Genomic DNA, 22,316 nt, shown 5'->3' with positions numbered 1-22,316 from the left:
TCACCTGAAATGGTTTTCCAACAGTCTTGAAGGAGTTCCCAGAGGTGTTTAGCACTTGTTGGCCCCTTTGCCTTCACTCTGCGGTCCAGCTCACCCCAAACCATCTCGATTGGGTTCAGGTCTGGTGACTGTGGAGGCCAGGTCATCTGCCGCAGCACTCCATCACTCTCCTTCTTGGTCAAATAGCCCTTACACAGCCTGGAGGTGTGTTTGGGGTCATTGTCCTGTTGAAAAATAAATGATCGTCCAACTAACCTGACTTCTGCACAACACAACTGCTGGTCCCAACCCCATTGATAAAGCAAGAAATTCCACTAAATAACCCTGATAAGGCACACCTGTGAAGTGAAAACCATTTCAGGTGACTACCTGTTGAAGCTCATCGAGAGAATGCCAAGAGAGTGCAAAGCAGTAATCAGAGCAAAGGGTGGCTATTTTGAAGAAACTAAAATATAAAACATGTTTTCAGTTATTTCACCTTTTTTTGTTAAGTACATAACTCCACATGTGTTCATTCATAGTTCTGATGCCTTCAGTCATGAAAATAAAGAAAACACATTGAATGAGGAGGTGTGTCCAAACTTTTGGCCTGTACTGTATATATATATATATATATATACATATATATATATATATATATATACTGTATATATATTACTGCGGTGGGCTGGCGGCCTGCCTGGGGTTTGTTTCCTGCATTGCACCTTGTGTTGGCTGGGAGTGGCTCCAGCAGATCCCCATGACCCTGTAGTTAGGTTATAGCGGGTTGGATAATGGAGATATATATACATATATATATATATATATATATATATATATATATATATATATATATATATATATATATATATATATATATATATATATATATATATATATATATATATATATATATATATATATATATATATATATATATATATATATATATATATATATATATATATATATATATATATATATATATATATATATATATGACAAGAATGGGCATCTTGACTGGGAAGGAGAATTGTTTATTACCCGGATGGGAAGCCAGAGCAGAATGACAGATGGATTGGCCAGATAAAGATACTGTAAATTTGTGCTCAGCTGGTATAAAATAATGGATGCCAGAACTTGGCAGCAGCTCTATCCTCCATACAACAGGTGGCAGTGGTCCTCTGCAGCAGCCCAATTGGAACACCCGCAGGGGAACTTGAGAGTTGCAATCTGTAAGGAAAACCCTGTTGGGTTCGCTGGGTGCCGATAGAGGGTGCTATTAGGGGAGGACCTCCCTACTTTCTTTATGGCCTGGAAGTGCTCCCAGGGAGACATGACTAAGCACCAGAAACATTCCTGGGTTGGGCTTAAAAGGTGCCCACTGCCTCACATTGGGGAGTCAGAGTTTGGAAGCAGTTGACAACACTCAACAGGAGGACAAGAGGAGGAAGAATTTGTTTTGTACTTTGTGTTGTGGTTAGTCTTTGGAAGGGTGACTGTTGGAATGGTACTGTGGATAAGTAAATATCATTTATTGTATCCTAAGTCTGTTGGGCATTACTGTGTCTTGGGTTTGGGGCTCAGCGACGCACCCGGGTAGTTACTGTATATGAGAAACAGCTCTGACCCGTTGAGGGATGGATTCTACAAGACCTCTGAAGGTGTCCTGTGATATCTGGCCCAACAATACTAGCAGCAGATCTTTAAAGTCCTGTAAGTTGCAAGATGGGGCCTCCGTGGATTGGGCTTGTTTTTCTAGCAGATGCATTTGATTGAGATCTGGGGAATCTGGAGGCCAAGTCAACACCTGGAACTCTTTGTCATGTTCCTCAAATCATTTTTAAACAAATGTTGCCATGTTGCAGGGTGTGCTATCCTGCTGAAAGAGGTCGTTGCTATTGCTACAAAGAGGTGTACATAGTCTGCAACAGTCTTAGGTAAGTGGTATGTGTTAAAGTAGTGTCCAAATGAATGCCAGGACTCATTGACTCCCAGAGAACATTGCCCAGAGCATCACACTGCCTCCACCGGCTTGCCTTCTTCCCATAGTGCAATCTGCTGCCACCTCTTCCCTAGGTAAACTAAGCACATTCACCCAACCACCCACATGATCTATAAGAAAATGTGATTCAAGAGACCAGGCCACCATCTTCCATTGCTCAATGGATCAGTTCTGATATTCACTTGCCCATTTTAAACACTTTCATTGGTGGATAGGGGTCAGCAAGGGCACTGTAACTGGTCTGCGGCTACAAAGTCCCATATGTAGAAATTTGGGCTACAGTGGATCTTCTGCGGGATTGGGCCAGACGGGTTATTGTTCTCTCCCTATATGCATCAATGAGCCTTCGATTCTTATGCCCCTGTCACCAGTTTACTGGATGTCTTTCCCTGGATCACTTTTGGAAGGTACTAACAACTGCATACCAGGAACACCTCACAAGACCTGCCATTTTGGAGATACTCTGATCCAATCATCAAGCCAACACAATTTGGCCCACAGATCTTTGCGCTTACCCATGTTTCCTGTTTCCAACACATCACCTTAAGAACTGACTGTTCACTTGCTGCCTAAAATATAACACCCCATGACAGGTGCCATTGTAACAACTTAGTAAATCCCGCTTAGACGATCAATGAGTGTGATGCATTGTTTCCAGAAATGGGAAGATCTTTACAGTTATTAAATTAAATTATGTCGTATAGTGAAGTTACCACAATGCACTCAAAACAATTTATTTTGCCGTATTTTTCTGCTGTCTGATTTGAAGAAACTGAAATATAATCGAAAGACCTTGTAAAATAAAACAGTGGACAAGAATATAATAGAAGTAGTAGAAGACTATGATTACAGCGGGTACTGGTGCAGGGTGAACATGTTGTATGATGGTCGGAGAGGCAAGTAAGAATTTCAGTTTACTTTGTACATATGACTACTACAACCATACAGCTGAGAACTGTGAAGACGCCTCTTGAGGGCCTCAATGCATCACTGAGGACAAAATGGGTCATCTTATGCTAAGCACTGCAGTTTGTTCTTTATTGTCCATCCATTATCCAACCTGTTAGATCCTAACTACAGGGTCACGGGGGTCTGCTGGAGTCAATCCCAGCCAACAAAGGGCGCAAGGCAGGAAACAAACCCCGGGTAGGGCGCCAGCCCACCACAGTGTTCTTCATTGTCTGAATAATATTTCATTCTTGGGTGGATTTGCTGTCTCCTTAATTTTACAGGTTTGCTGCCATCATTCTCAAGTAGCTCAGCTGATCTGTGCAGACCCATATTTGTGACTTGACACACTCTGATAAATTCCTGAACTCCAAAAGGTGCTTTATAAAATAAAGACTCACTGACCAATTCACCGCAGAGTGATCAGGTACTGCACACATTAAATAATGAAACATCAGAGACATAGCGGGAGGTAAAAGGAAATGCTGAAGCAATAAACAGGGGCAGCACGGCCAGGGCATGACAGGTGATTCATGAGCATTTAAAGAAATGGGGCGTAGTGACTGAAGGTATGAAGCTTTAAATCACAATCTCTAAACTCGACATGCGACTACTAAGTTGTGTCTAGCCTATTTGTGCTCCAACTGTAAAAGAAAAATGAAAAAGTAAATGAAACAATTCTCCTAGAAGTACTGTGTACAAAATACTTTGGGTTGGTGCACAATAAAGAAAGTTTGTTTGTCTGAAACACACTGTTGGGAATGTCGTAGCATTTGAACATTAGCTTTGATGTAATGAAGAGCTGCAGAGGCCAGCAGAGGAATATTTAGCTGTTTCAATGGCGCTGTGAAGCACAATCATATAAAAGCCGCGTCTTTTCAATGTCGACTTGAAGTTGTCATGTCGTGTGGAGACCTACCTTTGCATTTTCTTCCGTCACCTTCATACAGTGGCTTGCATTCACAAGTGTTGTTTTCCTTACACACAGCATTTGTGGAGCAGAGTGGTGAGCAAACTGGAGTCACGGCTGTACAAAATAAAAGAACTCATTATAACCATGCCATAACCTGCTAGAATTAAGAAAACAAATGAAGATATAGCTTTACTGTGAGACAACATGGCAGCACTCCTAGTTTGGAGGTATAATAATGTATACTTGAAAAAGATCAAACAGCAGAGCAGAGGATTTCTTGCTGCTACTATTTTTTTTTTTGTTCTTAGTACTAAAATGTTCATACTAATAAAGTTACAGCAAGAAGACGCACCATGAGATTAGCACCAAACAGCAGATCATTCTCTCTCTGCCTTGATTACAATTTACACATGAGGCTCTTTCACAACCAACAACCTCCTTTTTCTATATAATTCTACTTGATGTCAATCTTGTAAGTTGTCAAGTCAGCTATATCCATCTTAGGTTTATTTGAGTCTATCTGTGTGTCCATCCAGTTGGCATATCTTTGTTTTTCCAAAGGATAACGCATCATAGACATTTTAGCAATAAAATGCATTGCATTTGATTTGAGCATCCAATTGATGGTGCATCACAAACATTAATCCTGCTTTTATGAATCCCATTACAAATGTCATAAACCAAGGACATATTCATTGCATTATCATTCCAACAGATGGTGTATCATAAACATCAGCATCACTTTTACAAATCCCATACCACCTGGCATATATCAGAGACATATGCATTGCATTGTCTCTCCTACAGATGGCACATCACAAACATTAGCACCACTTTAAAAAAAACCCATACCAGATGGCATATAATAGCGACATACACAATACATTATCATTCCAACAGATGGCACATCACAAACATTAGCACAAATTTAACATATCCTATACCAAATGGCATATATCAGAGACATATGCATTGCATTATCTCTCTTACAGATGGCACATCACAAACATTAGTACCACTTAAAAAAAAACATACCAAATGGCATATAACAGAAACATACACAATACATTATCATTCCAACAGATGGTGCATCACAAACATTTAACCAATAAAATGCATTGCATTTGTCTTTCCAACAGATGGTGCATCACAAACATTAGCACCACTTTTAAAAAACCCATATCAAATGGCATATAACAGACATACACAATGCATTATCATTCCAACAGATGGCACATCACAAACATTAGCACCGCTTTTAAAAAAACCCATACCAGATGGCATATAATAGCGACATACACAATACATTATCATTCCAACAGATGGCACATCACAAACATTAGCACCAATTAAAAAAAAACATACCAAATGGCATATAACAGAAACATACACAATACATTATCATTCCAACAGATGGTGCATCACAAACATTTAACCAATAAAATGCATTGCATTTGTCTTTCCAACAGATGGTGCATCACAAACATTAGCACCACTTTTACATATCCTATACCAACTGGCATATATCAGAGACATATGCATTGCATTGTCTCTCCTACAGATGGCACATCACAAACATTAGCACCACTTTTAAAAAAACCCATACCAGATGGCATATAATAGCGACATACACAATACATTATCATTCCAACAGATGGCACATCACAAACATTAGCACCAATTTAACATATCCTATACCAAATGGCATATATCAGAGACATATGCATTGCATTATCTCTCTTACAGATGGCACATCACAAAAATTAGTACCACTTAAAAAAAAACATACAAAATGGCATATAACAGAAACATACACAATATATTATCATTCCAACAGATGGTGCATCACAAACATTTAACCAATAAAATGCATTGCATTTGTCTTTCCAACAGATGGCACATCACAAACATTAGCACCGCTTTTACATATCCTATACCAACTGGCATATATCAGAGACATATGCATTGCATGGTGCAAATATACAGCTAATATACTATAAAGCACACTAAAAATTAATTTTCAATATAATGTGTTTATCCTTACATCTGTTTCTTTCTTGACAGTTTTGATTGCATTATTTATTTTCTATTTTTAGTTTTGAGATTGCTCGCTATGAAAGGTGAAACAGAGGTGATTAAACTAATGCTAGAGTGACCACTGCACTTCCAACACTCTGACCTGTAAGTTCCACATGCAGTCCTGCTTATAGTCCTCTTGATTGTTTCTTTATATATTATAAACTCTGTATTATATATCAAGTTGTAATTTTTAAAATAAATTTACACACAGCTTATTTATTCTGACATGCTCTCAAATTGGGAATGTCTTTCCATTAAGAGATACATCTTTGCTTGAATGCTAAAACAGAAATCAAAACAGAACCAAAAGGTGGGCTAGGAGGCACAAATAGGCAACAAGAACTGTTCTTGAAAATGAATGAGTTGGAAACCTGAACGTCTTTAGCAATATCTTTGATTTCTTCAGGGAGTGCCATGTTTCTTTAAATTCTCCATAAGTTTTGATGGAGGAGCATCTACAAGCTTCTGGTCCAATATATTGTAAGATGGCATCTGTTATGGAACTGATTGACACATAAGCTACAGCATCAGCTACAAGAAGGTTGTCACAAATGTGTCCAGAGATTATTCAGGTAAAGCAGAGAGAGATTTCAAGATATGGTAATGAAGGAAGAACTTGCAAAGTCAGGTAGTTATAATCACTTATCACTAATTAGCTAATGCAGGTAGAAATTTTACTGTATCTTTACATGTGTCAATAATGACGCCGTAAGCCGTTAAAAATTACAAACTACTGCAACACTAACCTAGTTGAAATCATCAAGGATGTAATGTAGAGAATATGAAAAATTCATTAAATTGAAAAAATTGAACTAGGGAAAAAAAACTAAATGAGGGAAAAATATTGAAAAACGATGAAAAGTAAACAGCACCAAATCCTGATTTTTTTTAATAACTTAAGATTTTCCTTATTATCTTGACATGCTTGCATTTTTTCTTTCCAATGCTCTATTTTCCTTTAAATAAGGAATTTCCTTTCCGAATTACTTCAAGTACTCCTTCTTGTTGTCCTGGCATACTTTGCTCTTGTTTATATTCCCCTTATTTTTCATCATTACCAAAAATGTGTTTGTGTTCAAAAGACTTGAGCATGTTGAAATTGCATCAGTTATTTTGTCCAGCACCTACTGACTCATCTGTCTGAATAAAACCCCAACATATGATCTGCCGTTCGACTCGTCTTGATATCTAGTTATGTAGGACGTTGAGGATTTTTGTTTTGTGGCTCCCCTCTATTTTTGGCCCTCTAGACGCAAAAACATCTCATTTATGGGCCATTTTAGGACCACATTTCTTGCAGGAAACAAGCCCTTTAAAGTGTACTCCAATAGGTGCCTCCAGGGTCAGAAAGACTTAAAGTTTGGCACACCTCATCAGCACCTAATGGGGTACAAGGGGTCGAAATTACTCCTTTTCACAAATCTTTGAAAAGAATGGGGATAATCTAGGCATGTGGAGTGTCGTTTTATGCTATTTTGTGGTTGCTGATCATGAATATGATATGATATATGACTCTTTACCAGTGGTCCTTGTTCTCTAAGCGCCACTCCGGGAACCAATTTCAAATATAAGCATCAAAAGTAGACTACTGTATTTCAAGGTCAATGATTAAAAATGTAATGTTATTTTTGATATTTGATCCTTTGCATGGCGTCTAGCCCTCCATTGACTTCTATAAGAGGGTGAAAAATGACAAATATCTATTACATTCGAGAATATTTAGACTTTAAACATTTAAACTGACATGTACATTTTAATATTACAAATTTCTGACATTACATGTCTTATAAAAATCCTACATAGTACATTAGGCTGGCTTATGCTAATTCTGACTGGTTTTTTGCTATAAAATTCATGCAGTGTTAATTTTTCTGAAATGCTTAACTTTCATTGTGAGGCTCCTGCTAAAATATCTATAAAATAATTTCAGGTGTTCCTTCTTGTTAGTTTGACACCCTCTGCCATTCCCTCACAGACAATTAGAACAATCAAGACTAGAACAGGCCATTCAGCCCAACAAAGGCTGCCAGTCCTATCCATTTAATTCTTGTAAAATAACATCAAGTTGAGTTTTGAGAGTCCCTGAAGTCCTACAGCCTGCCACATGACTTGGTTTATTATTCTAAGTGTCTGTAGTTCTCTCTGTGAAGAAAAGCTTCCTAATGTTTGTGAAAAATTTACCCTTAACAAGTTTTTTATCTGTGTCCTTGTGTTCTTGATGAACTCCTTTTAAAAATAACAGTCTCGATCCACTGTACTAATTCCCTTCATAATTTTAAACACTTCAATCATGTCACCTCTTAATCTTCTTTTGCTTAAACTGTAAAGGCTCAGCTCTTTTAGTCTTTCCTCATAATTCAACCCCTGTAGACCTGGAATCAGCCTAGTCGCCCTTCTCTGGACCTTTTCTAGTGATGCTATGTCCTTTTTGTAGCCTGGAGACCAAAACTGCACACAGTACTGAAGATGAAGCCTCACCAGTGCATTATAAAGGTTGAGCATAACCTTCTTGGACTTGTACTCCACACATCGTGCTATATAACCTATTCTGTTAGCCTCCTTAATGGCTTCTGAACACTGTCGAGAAGTCAATAGCTTAGAGTCCACTATGACTCCTAAATCCTTCTCATAAGGTGTACTCTCGATCTCGACCACCCATTGTGTATTCAAACCTAACATTTTTACTTCCTATATGCAATACTTTACATTTACTTACCATATAGACTCGCGTATAAGTCGGATCTAGAAACCTGAAAAATCGATCATAAAATCAGACCCCGACTTATACACCCACTTAATTCTTGCCTCCACTAATCTCACATCAGTTTCTCAGACACATCGAATTTTGTTGCAGCAACGCAGTTACCAATTTTTTTCACCACTTCAACGACTTTTAATTTAAAACTTCACATTTTCTTCTCGTAGATAAGGGATGCTCTTATGATAAAAGGTGTATGAGGGTGTTTGATACAAAAAACACTAAACAGTGCAAACGTTGCTTCGGAATAGTTTGGGTATTACCGTGTGGTCACATAGGCACAATACATAGAAAAAAATGGCAGTGTGCTGTGTGGTTACTCTCTCAGGTGGGCATTAGCATATCATAATCTCTTGGACCAATAGCGTGAATTTTCCACATTCGACTTATACAACCGTCATTATTAAATACTGGAAATTATACGGTAAAATCAAGTCCTGACATATCCATGGGAGACCTTAAACACGAGTATATATGGAATGCTGTATTTCATTTGCCACAAATGTGCCCAGGCCTGTATGCTGTCCAAGTCCTTCTGTAATGATTTAACAGATTCCAAAATGATCTGCTAATCCAGCTAGCTTGGCATCCTCTGTAAATTTAACCAGCTTGTTATTTAAATTCCAATCCAAATAATTTTTTTATACTAAAAATAGCCCTGTGGGATACCGCTCTTAACCCAAATCTGATAGGATTTCTCACAACATGAACCTCTACTTTCTGTGCCTGAACCATTTGTAAACTTCACCCTGAACTCCCCGTTTTTAGTTTGATGCCCAACCTCTCATGTGGCACCTTATCAAATGCTTTCTGAAAGTTAAGATAAATATCATAAACTCCACTTTGATCCTTTTGTTGCCTCCTCATAGAATTCCAGCATGTTAGTAAAACACAACCTCCCTCTTCTGAACCCATGCTGACTGTTCAGTAAAACTCCTGTTCTTGCCATGTGTTGCTCAGTCTTCCCCTTAATAATTCCTTCCATCAATTTAATCCATTAATATTCCTGTTTACCATTGTGCTTTTTCATTTCTGATTTTTAATATACTGTACTGTCTCTCATTTAAATTTTAAAAATAGATTCTGTATACATTACCTAGTGGAGTCTCACAGAATGTCCCAGTCCACCCATTTTCACAAAAACATGATCCGCTTCCCATTATTCCTTCTTCACAGGATCCATGCTCTGTACAGTTACACACTAGAAAGTGGAATATGAACACGGAGTTCTGTTTAGCCGTGAATACATACTCTACAATTCATGTGAAGAAAGTGTCACTGCATCTGTCAACATGAGGGGCTCAAGTATTTTAATTCCTTCCATCCATCAATAGTCTATATGCTGTGTTTCCTGGTTAAATGTTCTTGAAGCAAAACATCAACCCAGTAAGGAAGGAGTAAATCCTGGATGGGGCGTCAACACAAGGCATGGCACACTAAGGCACACACCAACAGAGTGGACAAATGAAAACTTACAAAGAACCTAAAGGCCATAGAAAATGAAAGGACATACACACTTCACCCACAAATAGCTTAAAAAGTATAGGCAAAGAAATGTAGAAGACAACTTAGAATGTGTAGAATAATGTAAAATGTAGCACATACCACGACATTCAGGGCCGTATCGCCCAGGCTGACAGAGCTCACAAGCTGTACCGTGGTACTCTGGCTGACACTTGCACTCCCCGGTCCCCATTTGTCCATCATCACATACTCCATGGTTGCTACAAGGTGATTCTGGGCCTCCGGGGCAGGCTGGTTGCGAAAGAGACAAGTATATTTAAATAGAATATAACAAGGTGGCTTGAATAAGCAAAGCATATTTGTTTCTGAATTGTTGTCCCCACAAATGTCAGAGCATGCTTGAGCTGCAATTTATGGATGTGGGGGCATTGAGGGGTTAGATGATCCACGGTTGCTAGAGGTAACAAAACCACCAGAGTAGTACAAGGGACAGAAAAATGAATAAAGAAAGAAAACTGGAAAAAGTGGAAGTGAGGGAAAGCTGGGGCTGCTGGGAGCAACATAAACCAATGTCCCTTCCGAACCCCTTAATTAATTGCACCCGTCACACCTGACATACTCTAACAGCTACCTGGTGCTTAACTAATATCAAAATCTAAAATACTGTCAAGAGACTATTGCACAGAATCATGGCTCCCTCCCGGATGGCTCATGTCCACCCCTTGAAAACACTGAGCTGAAGGTTGAGCAATCCATGACCAACACATTGACTTTAAGAATCTGGTAATTGTCTTGTCACATGGCTATGAACTTCTTTTCTGTGGTTCCGCATACTCTTACTTCCATAAAAAACATAATTCACTCTTTTAGGGCTAATTATTTTTAATTCCTTTTGTTCCATTGCTGAATATTATTCCAAAAAACTCAATTTTCTGAAAAGCACACAAAGCAGTGGTTTCATACACAAGTCAACACTTATTTATGACAAATGTCACTCTCTTTTCTGTTCCATGGTCGCCTACTGTATGTACATTCATCTACTTATTGCATAGCTGTTTGTCTCATCACTCATAAGCTGAAAGGCATTTCCTGTAAGTAAGTAGTTGAGTGGCTGGCAAACCGTAGTGTCCACTAGCACGCTGTGTCGCTTGATGAAGTCCAGTTGCCAGTTTGTCTGCCATGGATCTACGTTGTTATGGGGGCGTCAGCAACACTAGCATGTTCAAAACTATTATCAGCTGGGAAGTGATCAGCTGATGCAGGTACCTGTCCTTCATTTTTGATTTCCTGATCATTTGCATCACAGTCAGAGTTTTTAAGCGTCTGTGTAGTCTTCCCAGGAGAACTTTGCTGTAGGCATGACAGCTGCACGATCAGCTGGGGACCGATGAACTGATGCAGGTCCTGATTGTTTTCAAGCTCCAGATCACTTGCATCAAAATCGGAATTCAATATGTCAGAGTCCAGTTCAGCAGTAATGCACAATAAGTAAATCCGTTAATAAATAAGTAATACGCACAGAGCATTTTGCTTTGTACACTCACTTCGCTCTCTTATCTGATGCTGCTGCCATTTTAGGTGTTGTTTACTCTACTCTACACACACAGGGATTCATTGTCAACGAGTCTAACAGTCCTCCAAATAAAGAGGGTCTACCCAGAACATAACGGTGAGTTTTATCAACGTTTACAGATTTTTGCACCTTTTGCCCCTCAACCTTTTATGTTGACAAAAGACGACATCTGCCCTAAAAGAGTTAGGCAAGAAAGTTGTGGAGATAAAAAAAGGGACATCTGATCTGTGGGGTGACCAGCACAGCTTTCATTTTTATTTAGATAGGCACAGATTTACTTGCTAAGAATGTCAAAAACGCAGGTTAAACTACCTTGGCAATCCTTGCCAAAATAATTGGAACAACATTTTGATCTCCAGAAGACTTGGGCACACTTATTTCGACAGCCTTTAATGTTCTTCCTCAAAGATGGCATATAGGTGCATTGCTCCTTTGTGATCTGTGTAAAAATAAATATTGTTTACTATGGAGATGATCAATCAATCAATCAATCAATCAGTAATAGTTTTAATACTGCTTCTCAGAGTCCACTGTAGGAATGCTGGGGGTAGAGCATATATTTATATTAATAAAATGTTTAAACAGTTTCCCTCAGGAAGTTTTCTGATTCTGATATCCCGATAGCTCTGGGCCCTACTCCTAATAGTATGACACGGACCTGCTCTGGATGGGATGGCAATAGAAAAAAAAATGGAGTCCAGAGAAAACCTAAAGCATCATGGGAAAGACTTTTTGAATTGAAGACAGGACTCTTGATTAATGAATGAGGTGGGGAGGTAGGTCTACAATTCAAAAAATCTTTCCCATGATCAATCAATCAATCAACATTTATTTATATAAAACATATTCATACAAAAAAATGTAGCTCAAAGTGCTTTACAAAATGAATAGAAAAATAGAAGACACAATAAAAAATAAACATAAGTCAACATTAATTAACATAGAATAAGTAAGGTCCGATGGCCAGGGTGGACAGAAAAAACAAACAACAAAAAAATGCTTTAGTTTCATGTTTATGATTTGCCCTGCTTGGCTTGTTCCAGAAGTTCTGTAACTATTTAACTATATAGCATTTTACCAAAAAGCATGTGTTTTGCGCATTTTGAGCATATGACTGGATGACTTGACATGTGGCTTATGTAAAACAGGTAACGTGACATTGTTTCCATGGATATTGTTACATTGTTTGCCATTATCCTGCACTGTTGGACTCGTCACTATTGCGTTCCGGTCTATCTGGTCTTTTATGTTTGTTCAGCATGGAAACATAAGATGAAAAATTTTTCTTAGCTACCACTAAAATCACATGGGGTAAGTAACATATAAAAATATAAAATTTATGAGTGGAGTATTCCTGTAAGATACAGTCTTATTCATTAAGTTATTTAATCTATTGACTCTTTAAACACATCTATGTCTGTTTTCTGCTAATTTGATTTAACTGGTTATAACTTCATTATCTTTTATTCAATATTCATGTTCTACCAATCAAGGTCAGACTTTCTCGAGAATTTGTTGTGTTGTTACATATATGTTACAGGAATATAAAATGCACTTTTTAATTTCCAAAGGTGTTTCCAAACACTATAAAAGTGTCAGAAACACCCAGTAAAAACGTGCCCATAACATACATATGCATCATTGAACACCACGGCTTATGTATCATTTTGCAGAGCAGATCTTACTCTGTGAAAACATACATAGTTGGTAAAGAAATTATACTGTGGATCTAAATTATAAGACCAATAGTGTCTTTACAAAAAAAAATCTGAAATATACAAATTGGAAAATATAGAAAGTGGAATATGCTTTAGTATAAAAGCTGAAACTCTCCTCTGTCCATCAGACAGAAAGTCACGTACCCATGGGTTGCTGTGACACAGTGATTTGGCCATCTTTGAGGGAAGAATGAAAACATTGCAACATGGGATTGGTATATGCAATACAGCATTTTAACTGCAAATCTTGGTATTTTAATTATGGCAATGAGGAAATGAATGATTTTATGCAGTTGTTTTTTTGAATTCTGCAATATTGTTCAGTCCCACCAGTGGGTCCAAAATTATGTGGCTGAGTTTAAAGGGTTAATGTATTGAAAAATTAGCATTGTTTCAAGTTATTTAGCCTTTACAAAATGCACTAAAAGTGGAGTCTTTTTTTATTATTTTACTAATAACAACATAACATTTGCCAACAAATGACTAAGTTAAAATGCAGAACAACAACTTATGAATGCATTTCCAGATTGATATAGCAGCAGGTCTGGACCTGAATCTGAATATTGAAAAAATATGTTTTAATTCATAATGTTTCTGTGGATACCAAAGGGCTTCTATGGATAGCAAAGGCAAACCATTGGTTGGTCCGTCCTTTCAACAAGCAGACTTAACAAGTTCTTTTGGCCATGTGAAATCCAAAAGAAGTGCTGTTAGAGGACCTAACAATTTCTATTGACTCTCATGTTCGTGCTGAAGCCATACACCTCAAAGGACATGACTTCAGCACTCCCTTTCAACGTTTTTCTCCTCAAATTTTCAAGTGCTCTGGCATCTTCCCACATCTCTGAAGTTGTGGTGTAATAAATTAACTCCTGATGTTAACCAGTGGTCGTAACCTCACATCTACTGTAAATAACTTGTCAAAAAAATTATTACTGATTGTGTTTAAAGTTACCATACAGCAGCCAGTACAGCCAGCTCCATCACAGGGCAGACCTGGGTACTTATTGGAAATAAGAGGATGATGGTAAAATTAGATGCCATAATGAACAACAGGGGTTGCTTTCTTGGAATGTGTGTAACCACAGGTTCATACCTCCATAGTGCCATTCTGCCAGAAGCTATAGGGAGAGAGTGCAGACAGTCTAGTAGCGTTATTCTAGCATAATAGTCTATTGTATTCTATTTTTTAATGCTGTTGTTTTATACTGTACTTTAAGTTGACATCTGTGTATCATATGTTTTTTGAATTTCTCCTTGTGGATTAATAAGATGTTCTATTTCACCCATTGGTCTGAGGTATGGCTGTTTGGAATTGGCTTGTCTCAGAGGCCTTCATGTACCATGATATCCTATTCGCTGTAGGGAGTTGGACAGAAAACCTATAAATTTGCTTGCTCAACCACATTCTCTCTCTCTAACCAACATATGATGAAGAAGCATCTCTCTTGCTAACCTGTGATGATGAAGACAACACAATGAAGAGCACAGCTCAGCAGACATATTGAACAGACATGTGGCTGAAAGCTGAGCACCAACGATGCCTTAACTAGAGACATTATAAGTAACTACAAGTCTGTGTGCCACCTGAACTACACATCACCATTTTATCAGGTTGTATGGTTGTTAATATTCAAATGTACTTTGCATTTTGTTATTATTTATGAATATTATCAGTAATACATTATTTTATGTGTAACTTAACTCCTGCTTGTCTTTTTACTACATCTAATTGCCTGAGGTTATAGATATAGAAGGGAAGGTGGGGAGAAGTTATATAAAATAATATCTTATAAACAGTGGTAAGTCTGTGAGATTAGGTATTCTAAGGCTGCATATTAATAATACAATAGGGAAAAGTACAGCAATACATATATTACTCTACCAAGATAAAACAGTGTCTATTTATATGTATGTATGTATGTATGTATGTCGCACTGCTCACAAATAGCTGTACATATTCTCATTACAATTCAAAGATAACTCGGATGTAGTCCCACTAAAAATATAGGCTCTATGGTATTTTGATGAAGTGGCAGGGAGGGCTTAGCGAATGTGATACAGTTGCATTTCCGTTGTTGAGCTTGTCAGAGACTAACTTTTAAAGCTGACTGGTTGAAGGTGAACGGCAGTCTCAGCAAGGCAGTTCAGGGGCAGAATCAATAGCCCACATTAATAGTGTACTGTGGCTTCTTCTCCTTCTGTCCCTTCATTACCCCTTCCTTTTCAAACAACTGCAGTTTCCTCTGAGTCGGTATTTTGCAGATTCTCTCATGGGCAATGGCATGTTTCTTGCTGATATTAGTGTAAAATAACATTTTGAAATAAAGTCAGACAATGCTGGGAAACACATCTAGTTTATACAACAGAAAAAATCAGTTAATTAAAAACAAAGCTGATTTCTTACCTGTGGTTTAAAGTTCCCAGGACACTTTGGCACATTATAGCAGTACCCACAATCACCCTGTCACGGAAAATAAATGGAGGCAGATATGAGCTACAGGTCATATATATAAATCACTTTAGCTTAGTCATGTTTGTTCATGCTTGGATACCATGCTGTATTCAGGAACTACCTGCTCCTCCTTTAGTGCTGATTGGTTAGAAGAACCTTTAAGTGGGAAAATGAATAAGGAAAGTAAAAGTGGATGTACTCAGATAAGACCACAATACCCGGATAAACTGAATTAAATTACACAAGTATCCTCTGGAGAAAAAAAGAAAGAAAGAAAGAAAGAAAGAAAGAAAGAAAGAGACTTAGTTGATGGTGATCAGTGTTTCTCAACTGCGACCCACTTTTGGCGGCCAGTGGTGGGTGAATTGCTATTACTGTACTTATATAGGAAGTGGGATGTGGTGGGTCACCATTCTGACAATCATGCTCAATTCCCTTCCCACTCTGACGAATGGGCTGCAGTCACCAAGGGTGATCCTCACTTTGACGATGGAGTTGGGGAACCCCACTCCTACTCTGATGATCATCCTGAGATCACCAAGAGGGGCACATAGCTGTAATAAAAACACTAGAATAACCAAGAAGGACATGTAGCTCCAATAGTCACTCTAAAATTGCCAAGGGGGCCCCTTGCACATTGGGTCACAAAGATAATAATGGGCAAAAGTGTGTTGTGACACCAAAAAGGCTGAGAAATACTGTCCTAGATGCCTACCTTGGGAGATGTACAAGTCAAGGCTCACTAGAAGAAGACCCAAAAACGGGCCCTGGTCATGCTGGAGAGATCATATCTCTCGACTGAGCTGGGAACATTAGAGAATTCCCCAGGCACTGCTGAAGAAGGTTGCTAAGAGTAGGTTGGCCTGGTCGGCCTTGTTCAGCGTGTTGCCACCACAACTTTCATCAGGATAAGTGGAAAGAAAATAATGGAGATCGTGATGGTAATTCTTTATGTATAAAACCCTTATGTAATTTTGGTTTGATTCACTGAGAAGTTTTGCTGGATTAATGAAATTCCTGCTAAAGTGTTAAAGTAAAATGGTTTGTGCAAGAGGAATACCCATTAAATTGGTCCTATGTAAAACACTCAAGGTGACTAGTTCAACCTGAAACAGAACCTTTCAGTGAAGGCAGTACACAATTAATGACCATTTAAAAAGTTTTCACTGGAGTCCGCCAGACTCTTTCCGTTGTCTTTGTTGCAAGGTTCCACACCCACATCTCTCAATCATTCCCATTAAGTGTAAAGTGTTGAATGCTTGATGGAACCCTTTCAGAAGATGACACTTTAAAATATCAAGGGCATTTTGCCAGACATTTCATATGATTACCTGGAAGTAGGCAGTGACAGAACAAACAACTCCTTACCTGAATCCAATATTAACTTTCCATGTTACCACCTTTTTGAAAACTCCAGATTTAACTTGACCCTATTCAGTTAAAGTATCAAGAAAATATACCACACACTCAACAGTTTCTCTGTATTGCATGAAAGGATTCTTAATTTCCACATGGGAAAAATCTAATTTTATCCATCCATCCATTTTCCAACCCGCTGAATCCGAACACAGGGGTCTGCTGGAGCCAATCCCAGCCAACACAGGGCATGAACCAATCCTGGGCAAGGTGCCAACCCACCGCAGGACACACACAAACACAACCACGGCCAATTTTAGAATCACCAATCCACCTAACCAGCATGTCTTTGGACTGTAGGAGGAAACCGGAGCGCCCGGAGGAAACCCACGCAGACACGGGGAGAACATGCAAACTCCACGCAGGGAAGACCCAGGAAGCGAACCCAGGTCTCCTAACTGTGAGGCAGCAGCGCTACCACTGCACCACCGTGCCGCCCGTCTAATTTTATCTAGTCTAATCTATAGCATCACTGTTCATGAAAGATTATTTTGAAATCCAAGTTAACAACAAAAATGGTTTAGACCTAAAACATTAATATTATCCACTGTTCAGAAGTCTCTGCACATTCTCATATACTCACCCAAAGTTCGAGAGTGCTCATAATATCACAGCGGCCCCCCACACTGGGAGGCACCAGCATGCAGTCGATGCCATGTGCGATTCCTCCGGTGAACTCCAACTGCCTCTGGACAATTCGACATTTCTGATCATTTAGGAACAGTGCACCCTGCAAAACACATGAAGCCAGTTAGGTTGGAGAGGGCACCAGACAACACCATTTGCCTTTACAGAGTCCAGAAGAGTTTAACTAAGAGATTACGATATACAAGATTTTCAGTCAACTCAGGTTTCTTCTTCAGGCAAGAAGGAGCCCGAGTTGGCTTGAAAGCTTGAATATTGTAATCTTTGTAGTTAGCCAGTAGAAGGTGTCATTTTGCTTGATTTCCCATTGCATCAATAATGGCTAACATGGTAAAACACCCTAGTACTACAGTGCAATAAAGAGAAGAAATGAAAGCCTTCCAGAAAACAATGCTACCTCTCTTCTACTCTACTGTAGTGCTGCAGCATTTTAGGCCGTCCGTCCATCCAAGGTTTCTTAGGTCTTGACAAATATTCTACTGTTGGCTAACTCTTAAATTTTCTGGCTGTGGCCTTAGGGTGATTTTATTGGACAAGAAATTACATTGTTACTGACCAGAGACAAGTGCCATCAATTGCATCTCATTAGACCATAAATTCTGTGGTTAATGAAGCTTTATATCTTCTAACTGAAAACATCATCTCAAAGCAATTGACAATAACAAAAGTGAACAAAAGATACTTCAAGCAATGCTGACAGAATGCCAGCCCATCAAAGGGCACATTTTCAGCACACACCCTGCTCCAGTTTACAGACACCCATCAATCTGACATGATCTGTTTGGGCTAAGAATCTAAAACAGGGGGAGGACATGTAAATTCCAAGGAGCTGGGAAATGAACAGGCAAGCAATATTAGGTGGCAGGACTACCTAATGTGCTGCCATATCACCCTAGAGACAAGATTCCAATGTGAGTTTCAATTTGAAAAAGGATATATTTGAATATCTTCAAGGACAAATCAAATAAGCTGTGGGTAACTAAGTATTATATAAAATGAAAAAGACAAATAACAGCACAGACAGATAATTTCAAATACAACATTTTAAGGGTATATGTATGTAACTTACAATGCCGTCTTTAGCCCCACAGCTGACACTGAGATCTGACCCTTGCATTGTCTTTAAAGCTTTTGTATAGGGAAGATCAGCAGCAAAAATCTGCAGAAAGAAATAATAATTAATTCCTCATTTTATTTAAATATTTCCCTTGTGATGGATGGCCAACAGCTCAACTCGGCCGGGACACCACGAGAAGGTAAAGATGGGAGAAGACAGCTTTTCTAGGACACTGCCTCCCCCAAGACGCTAGATGGCAGCTCCCCTGGAGCGGTGTCCCTGGTTCCCACAGGACACTATGGGACTTGGAGTTCGGAAACACAGCCCTGCTAGGTGCAGTGGGTGCTACCAGGGGACGCTGTGGGAAGATGGTGGGAGTCTAAGTGCTCACCTTGCCCGGAAGTACTAGCGGATCATGTGGGCAGAAACCCAGAAGTACTTCCGGGCTGACAAGAAAACTAAAGTTCTCTCTGACCTGGAAGTGCTGGCAAGTCACAAGGACGGAAGGAAGGAAGTACTTCCGGGTTCAAGGACTTTACAAAGGACTGTTGGTGAGCCTGAGTCAGGAGGAGGTGGACAATGCTTGCTGCGAGGTGTGAAGAAGAAAACTATTAGGTATTATTAGTGCTTCATTGTTGGGTTTATTGTGGCTGTGGTGCTTTGGGTACACTATACAAAGAAGAAAGAAGAGAATTAAAAACCTTCTTTGTGCTTTTAACCTGTGTCCTGCTTCTGTCTGTTGGGAAAAGGTGGACAACAGTGCCATCTAGTGTCCATTCATTTGCACCATCCATACAGAAGAGTAGGAAATCCAAATATCCCATCCAGTCTTCAAAGGCCCACCTGGTAGATATGTGTTCTATAATGTTGTCTGCCATTTATTTTTACAGAGGAGTTTTTTTTTTTATTATTAGTTAATTCACTTCAATGTTTCATTGCATTTTATCACATTCTAGATCAGCAGCACATTGGTACATATGTTACCAGCATATGTGTTAGTAACACATTTAGCGATGCACATCCTGACATATGTTCAGGGATGTTCCTGGAATCATCATCTGTTTGATTTCAACATCATACACTCCCCTCCAGGTGACCCAGCTATTCAGATCCCAGCTTGAGTGCAGCTGGCCAGTTAGCTACTTTACCCGCCCCTCATGCTGCTCTTCTCTTGAGCCATAGCCATCGAGAGGCTTTTTCTGCCTCTTCAGTGACTTTGTGGATGGCTCTTCTCTTCCTCAATACGCTGGCCAGAGATCGTACTGCAAAGTCTCTGAATGCAACTTCGACTGGGAACCACTTTGCCTTCCTTTTTCCTTGTCTGCAGCCACTGACAAGTCCCTCATACACAGAGAGCTTCCTTTCAAAGACTTGTCTTGGGGCTGTTAGCTCTGTCTTGATGACTTGCCTGATTTGCTCAGACACATAATAATGTCCCACATCAAGATTAAACATTTTCAAGTCTTTATTTTCAGAGGTGGTGTGGACGAAGGGCAAAAACAGAGACTAATGTCGGAGTGTTTAAGCTAAACTGTAGTTGTATGGATATAGCCTATGGTTCACTGCGTGACAAAAAACCTTCTAATATTTGTACAATATTTTCAAGTCTAGTTTTGAAAGTCCCTAAAGTCCTACTGTCTACCAGGCTACTTGGTAGCTTATTTCATGTGTCTATGGATATTTATGTGAAGACAAACTTCCTAATATTTGTGCAAAATTTGCCTTAAACAAGTTTCCAACTATGTCCCCATATTCTTGCTGAACTCATTTTAAAATAACCTCTTCGATCCACTGTACTAATTCCTGTCATAATTTTAAACATTTCAATCATGTCACCTCTGTTTGTTTGAAGGGAAAATGTTCAGCTCCTTCAGTCTTTCCTCTTAACTCATCCCCTGCAGTCCTAAGAATCAGCCTACAATAGTTATTTTTCTCGCAACCTTTTTTTAGTGCTGCTATATTTTTTCCCAGCCATAATTACACATAGTACTCCAGATGAGGCCTCACCAGTGTGTTTTAAAGCTGGTCGAATTAACTATTGTGTTATATTAGCCACAGTAAATTTGGCTTGAGATAATATTCTTAAGGAAATATTAATTTTATTTACATGGAATATGTTAACATAACTGAATTAAATAATTTCAACATTTCAACATTGTTTCAGGGTACAAAATTATCACGTGGTTTCACATGTGGTCAGCTGCATGAAGACTTAGCTGTGTGCATGAAAGGTATAGACAAGAATTGCCAAATGTGTTTCTGAATTGATATTTGCATAGAAATTCTATATTGCAAGTGAACTTCAAAGTGGCCATTCTGTTAAACTATTTCAAAAAGTAGCTTGGTCTCACAAAGTATAATTTCTCTGCATACAGGGTGGTCCAGATCTAATTATGCAATTTTCATTACGCTATAACTTAAGTTTATTACATAGAGAATTCACAACGGAATGGAGGACAAGTGGAACATTACATGGACAATCAGTGAATTATTTAAATGGAAGTCCATTTTCATTTATTACAAGATATTTCAAACAATTCTTATGTCTTGCATTGTTTTCCTCCATTGCATTAAAAGTTGCATAATTAGATCTGGACCACCCTAAATATATCTATATTGTTATGGTGCTGTTGAATGTCTGGGCATGCGAGTGTCCTGGATAAAAACCAAGATCCAGGCTTTTAATGACCTCTTGGGCACAGCCATCAGCAGTGTGTCTGAGAGTGTTGACCTTGTTGAGAGGTTTACTTACCCTGGCAGTGACATTCATGTCTCTGGTGACTCTTCCTGTGAAGTCAGTAGACAGATTGGGAGAGCATGGGGGGTCATGAGGTCGCTGGAAAGGGGTGCGTGGCTCTAACGATATCTATGCAAAAGGATGAAGATCCAAGTCTTTAGAGTCCTGGTGCTTCCTGTCTTGCTATATGGTTGTGAGACATGGACGCTATCATGTGACCTAAGACGAAGACTGGACTCCTTTGGTACTGTGTCTCTCTGGAAAATCCTTGGGTTCTGCTGGTTTGACTTTGTGTTGAATGAGCAGTTGCTCATGGAGTCCCGAATGTGGCACATTGCCTGCATTGTGAGGGAGCATCAGTTATAGCACTACGGCTATGTGGTGCGATTCCCCAAAGGATCTTCATTGTTAAGGACCCAAGCGGCTGGACCAGGCCAAGGGGATGCCCACATAACACCTGGCTGTGACGGACAGAGGGTCTTTTCCGGAGGGTGAGACTAGACTGCCTGTCTGCCCTGGGGGGTTGACAACCAGGGCTGTTTTGTTGTGTGGTTGGTGCAGAAACACAC

The 22,316-nt window shown here is 39.1% G+C and overlaps 1 protein-coding gene across 2 annotated transcripts in view; it reads right to left on the bottom strand.

Annotated features, from left to right (window-relative positions):
- Window positions 1-22,316, bottom strand: part of stab2 (stabilin 2) — a 247,856-nt gene that overhangs the window by 37,772 nt on the left and 187,768 nt on the right. For both annotated transcript variants that reach the window (XM_039761804.1, XM_039761805.1), the window contains exons 52-58: window positions 19,023-19,112; window positions 17,892-18,038; window positions 15,845-15,901; window positions 12,032-12,158; window positions 10,288-10,437; window positions 9,779-9,883; window positions 3,852-3,959 (exon numbers count right to left, since the gene is read on the bottom strand). In XM_039761804.1, the coding sequence (XP_039617738.1) occupies window positions 3,852-3,959; window positions 9,779-9,883; window positions 10,288-10,437; window positions 12,032-12,158; window positions 15,845-15,901; window positions 17,892-18,038; window positions 19,023-19,112 (784 nt within the window). The remainder of the gene's footprint in view (window positions 1-3,851; window positions 3,960-9,778; window positions 9,884-10,287; window positions 10,438-12,031; window positions 12,159-15,844; window positions 15,902-17,891; window positions 18,039-19,022; window positions 19,113-22,316) is intronic.

This window comes from Polypterus senegalus, chromosome 8, assembly GCF_016835505.1.
Source record: "Polypterus senegalus isolate Bchr_013 chromosome 8, ASM1683550v1, whole genome shotgun sequence".
NCBI classification, from domain to species: domain Eukaryota; kingdom Metazoa; phylum Chordata; class Cladistia; order Polypteriformes; family Polypteridae; genus Polypterus; species Polypterus senegalus.
The sequence above is the reverse complement of the archived record's forward strand: the minus strand, read 5'-3'. Positions and strand labels throughout refer to the sequence as shown.